The 12,369-nt window shown below is 38.4% G+C and overlaps 1 protein-coding gene and 1 non-coding gene across 7 annotated transcripts in view; one reads left to right on the plus strand and one right to left on the minus strand.

Annotated features, from left to right (window-relative positions):
- The window catches only part of Dnm3 (dynamin 3), a 548,406-nt gene that overhangs the window by 331,638 nt on the left and 204,399 nt on the right, over window positions 1-12,369 (minus strand). For all 6 annotated transcript variants that reach the window (XM_063239982.1, XM_063239981.1, XM_063239980.1 and 3 more), the window contains exon 11: window positions 2,686-2,772. In XM_063239982.1, coding sequence (XP_063096052.1) covers window positions 2,686-2,772 — 87 coding nt within the window. The remainder of the gene's footprint in view (window positions 1-2,685; window positions 2,773-12,369) is intronic.
- LOC111758335 (U6 spliceosomal RNA) lies at window positions 4,233-4,339 on the plus strand. Its single transcript, XR_002792525.2, has one exon. It is a non-coding gene; the product is annotated as a U6 spliceosomal RNA (small nuclear RNA).

A 12,369-nucleotide genomic window follows, 5' to 3' on the forward strand; every position in this document is an offset into this window, starting at 1 on the left:
GAAATAAAACTGTATAAATCCCTCAAAACAGTTCAGGTGCAGAGGGCTGGGGAAATACACCGTACTTCAGAAGTACCATATGGCCCAAGATAACACATAGTTCAGAATTTCAGTGGAAAAGCGTACTATCAAAATGCCTGTTTCTACTGCAGCACACAGCTCTGATTAAAGTGAGCACCACTGGCCTCAAGAGGCAGCTGCTAACTGTCAGCGAAAGCCAGAGATTGTCCCTTAAGAGAGAGAGACACCTGCCACCTCCTTATCACACCTGGAGAATGGCTTCCTCCCTTTAATTAATCTGAATTGCAGAAGGAAGATGTGTAACCCTAAAATCATCTTTCTCCTATTTACCATGCATCATAGCTCTTTGACAATAACAAAAAATACAATTAAAAACTAAGAGCTATATTTGGATCACTTCATTTCATCCTCATGAGAATGCCTAATTCATTATCCAACTTTCAAATGAAATTGAACTGTAAAGATGGCGAGCTCGAGGTCAAATGTCAAGGAAATGGTAGAGTTTGGATTTGAAATCAAGTAGTCTGAACCTAGAGTCAACAACCTGAATGAAGCTGGAGGGACTGAACTTGACAGGATGGCAGCCACCTTGTGTCACAACGTCCGTGACTGCCCCTGAGTAACCCTGATGGATTCCGGGTTATAACTGCACAGTTTCTTAGCTACTACAAACAGACAACATGCTAGAGTGGCATATGGAGTTTAGTGCCTGACCTTGGTGCCAGGAATGTGCCTGGCTTTTGAGATAAACTAGATGAATTCCTGCTTGGATGAGTGAATTCCTGCTTGGATGAGGTCACTGTTCTTGACCATTTTATAAATTCCCAACTCTGCCTCAAATTCCAGGGAATCGTTTTATGACCACCCAAGACCACACTCCCAGTAGTAAGATCCCAAGAAACTGCACTCTGCACAATCCAGATCTGTCTGCTTCTTGCTTCAGTGGAGCTCATGGCACAGTGGAGTTGATTTTCCTACACTGGAACTGGTTGTTTCAGAACAAATGCTCACTTTGAATGTGTCATCTTAGTAAAACAAAAATTATAAAACATGAAACAAGTCAAGTGACTGAGCTGTAATCACAAAGATGTTTAATAGTTGTACTGCTTTCCTTTCAATATAAGTTTATATAGTATCCTTAATAAGTAAAATATCTTGTAATTTGAATAATTTAATCTTATTAAATTGAAACCGCTTATTTACTACAGGCCAGGTGTACAGTTGATTTAAGAAGTCAAGTTTTCTTGGTCCAAGACGTTAGACGGGGGGAGAGCGAGCCTCTAGCTGGAGCTACACGTCTAGCCCTAGGCTTCATTTCACTGCTCGTGAGTTACTACCCACTTATTTATCTCCACTAAGTCACAATTCCTATTATTTTTACTCCTGGCTTCAGAGCTATCCAAGATTGTGAAAGCTGGCCAACAAGAGAAAACTATAAATAGTGGCTCATTAAGTCTCAAAGCACAATGATAAAAAGTAGTAACAGTGAGTTCCACGGCCCAAGCAGAGAAACAGTTCTTTCTGGAGCCACTCACCAAGTCCCAGGCTGCTGGGCCTCTGGCCCTCTGCCTCCCGCTTTCTCCTCTACCCTCCCCCACCACCACTCACACTGTGCTGAATGCTTCTCTCCCACCATCATGGTCTCTCTCTCTCATTCTCTTTTTTTTTTAACTTGCCAGTCTCTCTTTCTCCATTTTTCTCTTCTTCCCCTCCTTATTCCAGTTTGCCTGAGAATCACACAATCTTGAAATACCAACTTGCCGAGGTTTTCAGAGATCACACAGATCAACATCCCAGTGCTGTGCATGAGAAGACGATAGTCCAAAGGAGTGATTCACACAAGGACAGATGGGTATTTAGAGGGGATCACATAGCCTGAGCCAAATATTCTTTCCACCATGTCACACGTCCAAATGTATTATGAAAATTGAGTACTTGAAAACCTTTGTGTTTCCTATTATAATATTCTGTAAGTGGAAAAATATATTTAAATATGAGAAAATAGTGTTTTCATGTGCTCCTTCATCTTTGAAAATGAATTATCCTCATTTTAACAATAATCTTTCCAAATAACAGAGCTAGGTTTAGAAGACAGTGTCAAAGCCACTCCGTGCTAAATAGTAAGAAATGTTTAGAAAAACAGTTCTTAAATTTGTTTTCACTCATGATTTCCATAGATAAGTTGATTGAAAGCTTCTATTTAGTAAAAAAGTAAACTCACTCTATATTTTGCATAACATTTTAGGAATTTATGAATATCCTGGAACCCATATGTAGATCCATTAAAAGGTGAGGATCTCTGTCTTAAAGAAAAAAAAATGTGTGCTTCTGAATCAATAGCTTTCAAATTGGAATACGCTAAGAGGTATACGTGATGGTCCTGGAATCTTGAGGGGAAAAATAATCAAACTCCTTTTACTGCTTATAAACTTTGTTCTTCTAAAGTCTTCATATTTCTTATGTTTCGAACACACATAAGATAGTAGTATACTAACGCATGTGCATAATTCATACAAAAGTAGAAATGAATTATGGAATTATATGTCCACTATTATTTCCATGGCTAGGAAGGGCTGAGCTGACTGCTGGAGACCAGCAGATGACTTCTTAGAGGATTTTCACTTCCCACAAGAGTCTTTCCCATCAGAGAAGGTCTCTCCTCACCTGGTCCTTTGTCTTCCCTTCTCGCTCACGAATGTGGTTAGCAACGATCCTTTCTGTTTCCTCACAAAGTCTGGGAAAATTCGCCAGCTGTGAAGAAAAACAGGCCGAGTGTTTATAATATATACTCAAAAGGTGGTGTGACAAAAACAGGATCAGAGACGGATTATGCTATTTTACAGAAGACATTTGTTACAATTGTCTAGAAATAAATGTTTGATGTCAGGAACTCCTGCCAGAAGAATGTTGGGGTGATAAAAACACCTCCACAAACTATAATTAGAAGCTCACCATCCATGAGGAGATATTTTAAAACCTGCACAGCAATTCTCTAGGAGAACCTAGGCTCTATCTAGCACTGTGCTTGGGAAAGTTGGCACTTAAAATTTCAAGATGAAGACGATGGAAAAAGAAAATGAGCAAAATGATAATGGCCAGCATTTGTATAGTGCTTACTGTGTACACTCCAGGAATCATCTCACTGAATATGCGTAACAATCATAAGAAACAGACCTAATTATTAACCTCATTTTATAGAGGAAGAAACTGAAGCACAGAGAGATTAAATAACTTACCAAAGACCAAGCAGCTCAGAACTGGGAGACCCAGGGCTTCAACAAATTTTAGGACTCTAGTACCCAAGATTGTTTTATTTATTCCATGAGCCACAAAGAGATGACTATGGTTTTTTTTAAAATATCTCCTCCAATAGATTATATATGTACACATTTGTATAAAACTGTAGAAATAATGCACGTTGATCATTTACCCATCATGCAAATAATTGTTCCAAAGATACTCTGCAAAAATTAATCATTAATTACAGTTGCTTGCAATACAAAGAAGAAAGCAGGATGATAAAGGGATGTTTAAGGAGCCCTAATCTAGCAGAGGGGCTTTAACAGACAAAGGTCTTAGGGGTCAGTTACAGGGAATGTGGAGCTTGTCAAACACAGGTACACCAAAAGCATCCAGTAAAGTCAAATAGATTACGGCAGATCCACTTACAGATCGGAATGTGGTCATTTCAACTCACAGTTTAAATAATATCTAGTGACATGGTATTTGTGCTATGATATTAAGGAAAGACAATTAGGCTATTGCATAAGTGATGTGATTATATACGTGTACACACACACTCATTTACACACCACCACATTTCCTTGATGATTTTCAAAGATACAGCCCAAGAACTTGACAAATCCCAAAGCCCTTGAGTAAAACTGGAACACACAATAATGCCTAAATGCCTAAGAAGTCAGAAGGAGGCATGTTTTGGATGTGGTTGCCCAGGGTCACTGTGCCTGCCACACGTATAGCTTGCATGATGCACAGTGGTGACTCAGTCCAATAAAAGGCTGCTGTGCTTCACAGAACTGTTATAACCACCAGCCCACCTGATCCCCGCATGCTGCAAATGCACTGGGAGATACAGGAAGTGATGTGCACAAACACTACCAGGTGTTAATACATACTAATAACTGAATTTTGCATGGTTTTACTCTTCTGTGTTTCCAAAGTTATCTGCAATGGATATAGAACTTTTTTATGTGCTCACTTCAGCAGCACATATACTAAAATTGGAACAATACAGAGAAGATTAGCATGGCCCCTGCACAAGGATGACATACAAATTCATGAAGCGTTCCATATTTTTATTTTTTGAGATTCTATATCATTTTTACCTTTTTTTCTATTTTGCTTCTTTTTTAATAAAAAATAAAGAATTGATTTCAGCAAAAAAAAAAAGAAATTTTTTATAACAACATCGTACAAATATAGAAGTGTAGATGCCTTCATCATCTCAAAAATGACAGCCCAGTGTGTCTTCATGAGACCACCAATTCTTCATTTTAAGGGTGGTAAGAATTTGCTCCTATCTGAATCCTGTAATGCATGCTCACAGGAGCTTCTTTCACCAATTACAGTTATTGTGGGTTACAAATGGAGTTTCCACTTCCCATTTTAGAAACAATTTGCCAGGGACCTCTTTTGACATTGTAGATTATCATCCCCAGAACCCCTTTTGACCCTGGAAATTATCTTTTATGCAGTTTATATTAAGTTTCAGAGATAGGAGGGACAGATAATCAGTATCGGTCCTTCTTGACTAGTACAAACCTGGGTGGTACATCTTGCACTAACCACCTACCTGCTCCGGGGACCCCAGAGCAATGGCTGCTCCCCAGCACCCAGACAGCACTTGCAGCTTTCCAGGCACCTTGCCTTCAGTAACAACAACACTGTCACAGAATCACACTGCCACGGAGCAGTAACTGTAGGAGGAGCAGTGGTCTATAGCAAGGAAGAGTAGGATGCCTTTAACAATCCTGAGGATTTCAGCAAAAGGTTATTTTTAAAACCACCACATAGTAGCAATATAAATATTTATTCAGAAACTAAATATTTGACAACTGAAGGACCCCAGGCCAGTACATGGTCATCTTTAAGTCAGGGAAAGGCCAAAATGACAAGAGTATCCCATGAAGTAGAGTCATTCTAAGAATTTCTCCAGTCTACTGGCCTTGGCAAGAGCGATTTTGTATGTGTGTGTATGTGTGTGTGTGTGGTGTGAGAGAGACAGACAAAAAGGGAGAGAGAGAGACACACACAGAGATCTTTCCAAGTTTTAGACTCTAGGGCTCCATTTACCAAGAAAAAAAAACTTGGCTGAGTTCTCAATTTTCTACCTACAATTACAACTTAAAGTTAATAAGCTTAAATTCTAAGCAGAACAAAAGAAAAATGGAATAGACTAGAAGTATTGTGTTATGGTTTGTATCTAGATGTCCCCCAAAGCCTTCTGGGGTCACAGGTTATTTGGGGGTTTTTTGCTTGTTTGTTTGGTTTGGTTTGGCTTGGTTTGGTTTTTCCCAGAAGTGGTTGAATCTCAAGTGGTGATTGATTCATAGTGCAATGCGGGAATTAAGGGACCTAGGATTAATGGTGAGTGATTGCTGGATCAGTCCATGGATTAGATTGGCACTGCCCTAAACCTGGTAGACTGGATACATCATAAGGGACAGAAAGAGTCGTGTCATGTCTCCCTTTTCGCTTTTGCTATCTTCTGCCGCTGTGAACCTCCGCCCCTCTGCCATGTGCCACCCTGCCTTGGAGGCAGCCAATTAAGAGCTACAAGCTCTACAAACCGTGAGCTATATAAACCTTTAATTTTGGGTGTTCAGTATTTTGTCTCAGCAGCAAGAGAAAAGAGACTAAGACAAGGAAGAGGAGAGAGAACACTAACAACATGAAGTGTACGCATCAGTGAAAGAAAGCAATGAAACAAGCATGGTTGCTGGCTCAGTGATCCAGAAAGGATGGGAAAGAGGAGTACAGAGCTCAAAAATGTTGATTTTACATGCTGGCTTTCAAACCTGAAACTTAACTTTTTGGAAGAGGGAGGAAAGTTCTACTGATATCTAAAATGGTTTCTGATCAGGCTTTTCACCATTCAGTGCATTAGCTCATCCTCCAGGAGTCCCTGCCCATCCCAAATGGCTTTTTACCAGGCTGTAAAACACACTCAGCTCTATTTGCTCAGGTCAGTCTCTTCCCTCTCTTATAAGATTCCTACCTAGGGTGTATTGACAGTTCTCGCGATCATTTAAATCAATATGAGTCTCAACGTCTTTTGCTCTGGATGTTGAAATAAAAGTGTACAGTTAGCCAGGAACATTATCAGTGGCACAGCATCTTCCTGGCAAGTATGAGGTCATGAGTTCGATCCCCAGTACTAAAAAGAAAGAAAGAAAAAGCCTACAGTTTGAAGACTGTAATTTTGTGTGTTTTTGTCAAAGTCATCAAAATTCTAATCATGTATGCTTAAATAATATTGACTTAGAAGACATCACTCTTTGACCTTTATTCCTTATTGAGTATATAAAATATTCTGTAAACTGATTTATATATGATCAAGTAACTAAGGCTTTACTATTGGGTAGAATAATTTTTATTATCCTGCATTTACATCACATCAGTCATTTATTGGGCCAGTTTGTGTCAGAATACCTAATATTAAAATCTTACTATCTTGAGTGGCATGTCAATTGTTTTATATAAACAGTCACACAAAAGAAAATGGGCACAAAGGGGAGCTGAATGACTAACAATTCCATTAACATACACATAATGACAACAAAACTTCCAGTCCAAGCAGTTCATCTATTAAATGGCAAACTGTAAATAGCTTAGAATTGTTCAAATTACTTGAACATTCTTAAAAATAAAGAAGATTCCATGGAGAAACAGTATACAGGGACTTTCAAATTTTACTTCAAAGAACATTTTAAAGATATACTACAAGTACATGTTTTAATTATGTCCAATATTTTAAGTGTAATTTAATGTAGTATACAATTATTTTGGTGAAACTTCAACCAAAAATTTAACTTAAACATGGAATACATTTCTCTCTAAAGGAAAAAAATCACTTAAAAGATATTTCCACTCAGCAAAACAAAAATTAACACACATAAAATTTACTGACCAGTAATTAACCAGGTCATAAAAGCCAGGTTATTAGGTTTCTCTTAGAAAGTACAGACAAGTTTTATGCAGCTTCCAGAGTAACTAACCTGATGTCTTGAGCAGTTATACAGGTTGTTAGATAATTATATGTCCACAGATCCACAATATTGTTTAAACACACACACAAACATTTCCTACATTTACAAGACCTGAACTAATTGTTTTGACAGACCTACAACTATGGCTTGTTTAATCAAAAATCTATAAACTATTTAACTATAATCTATAAATATAATTTAAATCTATAAATATAATTTATAAATCTATAAACTTTTTAACTATGACCACTTGCTATAAACTGAGTAACAGTAATGATTGTGCTCCTCAAAAAAGGATATAATAATTTCATCCCCATTTCTGTTATTGAACACCCACCCAAATCCCTATTCACCCTTTGTCTCTATTACATGATGCTGGATTTACTTGGGAGATGTGAAAACGGTCACCTGGTTATAGCCCATGTATGACAGTCAGAAGAAAAACAGATGCAGCCATATTCACGGGGTGATTGAAGATGAGGAGTAATTCTAGTTTAAATCAGAAATTGGTGTTTCCCTCTAAAGCGCACACCAACGCTGTCTACTTTAGGACTGAGCATGGGAAGTATAGAAAGCATAAAGAGCCAGGTCCCAGGTAGGCTGACTTGGGTAAAGTGGACAGAAAGAAGACAGTAACGTTAGTCTTCCTTCTCCAAGTGGGCAAACCCTGATCTTTGAACCTCAAATATCTTTTACAGTTTGAGAGAGAAGTGATGGAGGATGTGATGGGAAAACTTTTAAACAGAGAAATTCAGAGAGCTTTACTGTTTTATAACAGATGCTGAGCAATAAGAACAAGAAATCCAACCATGTATGAAATAAAACTGGAAGGTAGTCAGAAGAGGCACATTCTCTACTTCAGTAATTCAGAAAACATTCAAATAAGTCAGGGTGTGCTGACAGCGTGTCAAAGCAAGGCCTAAGGTCTTACCCAGGTTTTCCTCCCCTCAGTCTCCCCAATATTTTGTCCACTAGATATACTAATAAGCAGCTAAGATGGAAAAAGAAAAATCAAAAGGTAGGAGGAAAAGCAAAGGTCATGATAAATTATATGTTAAGATTTAAATACAAAGATCTCAAATCCTTGAATGAACTGTGATATTTGTAACCAATTAAAGTCAAGTCCCAGGCCTAAAAGAAGACAATAAAAGGTTCAAACATGAACAACCAGCCTGATTTGTAGCCTGAGTACCAAAGCCTTTTAGGTGAAGCATCTACTATACATAAAGCACAGTGTATGAAGGTTGATTGATTGAATAGCCAGTCAGTAAATCAGGTGAAATGCAAGTACAGTGTACATCATTCTAGACAATTAAGTGTCCTATCAGAACACAGTAATTTTAAGCATCCTTCTCTCTACTTCAGCCAAGCTGAACAGCACCTATTAAGTCAATGACATCATTCACTTAATTTTTCAATTATTCATTCAATGATTACTGTTGAAAATCTGTCTATTTTAGGGGTTATGAAGAGAGCACTGAGCTTAGAAAATCTAACTTTACTTTCACAGGGCTTATATCCTCAAGGTCCTTTTATTGTCCAACAGCAATAAAAGGCAGATATAATATAATTCATACAGCCAAACATGTTGAAAAGAAAAATAATATTTGGTAAATAGATGAAGAGTGATGTGCGTGTAAGTCTTGTGAGTGTGTAATCAGGGAAAATGTTGTGTAATTGTAGACAGAAAAGTTACAGAGTGACTCTAGTCAGGTGGCATTTAAGCAGAGACTTGAAGGAAACAAAGGTGTGGTCCATGCCTTGGGGCAGAGCACTTCCAGCACTGAGAAATGTAAAGATTCTCTTTGGCCCATTGAAGACCCACAGTGTAGACTGTGCAGACTGAAGGGCAGGGAGCAAGATTATGAGGAGCCCCGACTGTCCTGGTAACAAAACAAGTTTCACTTATTTACATATATTCAGGGCCAGATATTAACTTACCTAACATGACACAAAATGCCATTTCTTCTAATAGCACTTTTAGTGGAAGTTTGTATTTCAAACAGTCACCTAAGCATCTTAATTATCTTAATTTTTCCTTGCAAAACTTATTTTTTCTAAACAGGAAAAAAATCAATTAACTGGTATCATGACTATGCAAGCATGTGGTTTCCCAAGAGGCTAGTAAATGGCACAGTTGCTAAACCATAGTTTATAAAACAAGATGTTCCCGTTTTTGCTTCCTGAAAAGAACTTCTGGACCCTGTGACGATATACGAAGGAAGAGGAGGCAAAGAAGAGTAGCTGAGAACTGATGCCCAGCAGAAAAATCCCAAAGTTGAGATGCCCCTGAAATGAGGCCAAATAACTCATAGAGCTCAGTGTTCCTGTCTGGTCCTCTGGTGCCCCTCTGGTGCCTCAGCGACTGTCTGAGAAGAAATGCATTCCCCCAGGTAGTAAGAGTGGCTTGGGCTTTGCTATTTGAACACACATTAGTCTGTATGTTTTTTACTGATGTTTATTTGTGTGGCTTATGAAAAAACCATTTAGAAATTTTACACATAAAGCATTCAACATGTGGAGTTGTAGATAAAAACGTTTCATGTGTGTATGTCTGTGTCTGCGTGAAATTACATATAACTGAAATAACTATGTATTTTCACATTTCCCAGGGAAGTCTTGGTTTATTATTATTTATTTATTATTTATTATTCTAGTGAAAGTACTAACAGCACTTGTCTTTAAATATCAGAAATGCCCCATATTGGACAATAAATTATACAGTCACATACTGTAGTTCATGTTCAAAAGGAGAAAAAAGTCTTGGCATACTCAACACTAATGAGGGTTATTTTATTTTGCAAAATATCTTAATCAGAACAGTTGTTACATAAGAGATTGAAAGTAGACTTAATAAAGCCAAAAATAAAAACAAGGTGTGAGGAAACTGATGATAGAAAGAAAACCTGTCCAAATGTTATTACTTACTTTTAAATAACTAAAGTACTCTTTTAAAAGCAAGTACATGTTCCTTCATCCCCAGGATAACTTTAGAACATTAGAGTTGTTATTAAATATCCCGCTCATGTGAGATTAGTCACTGTGTGTGAAGCTCAGATTAAGAAGACAAAAGATGAAGCCCTTTGTTAAAGGAGCTTGTACACGGCAAGAAGAGGCACTCGCGCAAATACACACGTACGAACCCTGAGCTGCATCCCAAATGCAATGACAAGAAGGATGGACAGCTCCCTGGAAGCATGGAGAAAGGAAGAAGGGCAGACACCAGGAAGGGCTCACAAGGCCCCTAGGGAAAGACGATGACTGCCCTGGACTGTAAAAATGAGAAGAAAAGGCAAGCAGAGTCAGGAGGAAAAGGGAAACATTCTAGACAAAAATGTGCCATGTGCAAATGCCCAAGGCATGAAAAACCTTTGAAGATACGGTAACCCCTGAGATCCACTGCAGTGAACATGTGACCGTAGACAAAGCTGGAGAAGTCTTCAGAGATCAGACAGCAGAGATAAACACAACTCTAAATGACCTGAACCATGTTCTCTCCAGCCTGGAAAAAGCAGCAGGAGGCTCCCACTTTATTTTTTTATTTTTTTTTTTTTTTTTGTCTTTTTCGTTTTTATCGGTACCAGGGATCGAACTCCAGGACTGCCTGCTTGCAAGGCAGGCGCTTATGCCACTGAGCTAAATCCCCAGGCCCTGAGGCTCCCACTTTAGCAGCAAATTGCAATCATATTAGTGACAAAGCAGACACTACATTTCAAATCACCTCTGGGCATTTCTTTAATTCCTCAATTGGCTTCAAATCTAAAGAAAGTATGAGGTGCTGATCAGTATTTTGTAAATCTAACTTTAGAGTTTATAATTTCTTGGTAAAACATTTGCTAATGTTGACAAGGTCTGGAAGAGGGCATAGAAGTGTAGTGCCAGCACAGACTGAACGGAGAGACGCAGGAGTCAAAGATCCCAAAGAACAGCAGCTACTGAGTATAGAGCAGACCAGAAGTCTTCCACAGTGAAGATCATTTCTGCAGAGACCAAACATCAATACCAGATTGTAAAGACTCTAATGAGTACAAGTTAGTGACCAGAAATTGACGGTGATCTTGAATATAAGGGAAAAGAGCAGAGTGGTTGATACCATCTGGCCTTTACTGGAAGAGTTTTTTAGGGAGGTCACAGAATCATAGTTAGAATCCACAACATAAAAGGAGGCAAGTTGTAACGTCTGATCTTGGTCCTTAATTTTTTAGGTTTGGGCCAACAGATATCCTGCAATGACAAAAATTACAGGATAATCAATAATCTCAGGGAGAAAGCGAAGTTTTACTCTATTTAAGGCGGAGTAGAAAATGTTTTGTGAAAACAGCAGAAACATACAGCTTGTTCCAGGGAATATAACGGAAAGGAAGGTTCCAAGTGAAGAGAGAAAGGATAGAAGCCACAAGTGTCTGTGAGCAAGCTGTCTTATCCCATGCGGACTCCAAGCTTTCCAGTAAGCCAGATGAAATGGGAAATGATAAAAAAAAAATGACTCATACATACCATACACACTTTATATAACTTAAAACATAAATGTGCACACATGTGTCTATCTTTTGATGTAAGGCCAAGGCTTGTTCTCTGCATATGGATCTGCTGATTAGAGTTATGCATCTTCTGTCTTACAAAAACCACATCCTCCATCTACTATTTTCAGTATTGCTTTATTTAAAGTGGAAAAAGAACCTGGACATGTTTCTGAAATCATGTGAATGCAGAGTCTTTCTAGATTTTTATAACCCATGCCACACTCAGTCCTTTTTTCCTTCCCCCTGTGCTTTCTTTTCCCTGTCCCTCAAGCCCTTATCCTGGCTTTTCTTGTATTCAGAAAGAGAGGCTAGAAGTTAATGAATGAGGTGGGTGAGAAGGAAGACAATGGGTCTGAAGCTCCGGAGGGTTACTTTGGGTCCCCTGTTTTTCATTCCTGTTCCTTTAGCACTCACAGCTAGGAATTGAGCCTGCTTGCTACATTTGCTATCTACCCTTTTACTTCACCTGAGCTTTTTTTCCACTTAAGTATGGACCAGTATTAATATTCATTCTCTTTCAATCTCTTTCTTCCAACTGGATTTACAGAGAATTACTTTCAATAAATAGTACCAATGTCAACCAATGTCAATGGGGT

This window comes from Cavia porcellus, unplaced genomic scaffold (genome assembly GCF_034190915.1).
Source record: "Cavia porcellus strain 051 isolate PalLab524CR breed Dunkin Hartley unplaced genomic scaffold, mCavPor4.1 scaffold_29, whole genome shotgun sequence".
Classification (NCBI taxonomy): domain Eukaryota; kingdom Metazoa; phylum Chordata; class Mammalia; order Rodentia; family Caviidae; genus Cavia; species Cavia porcellus.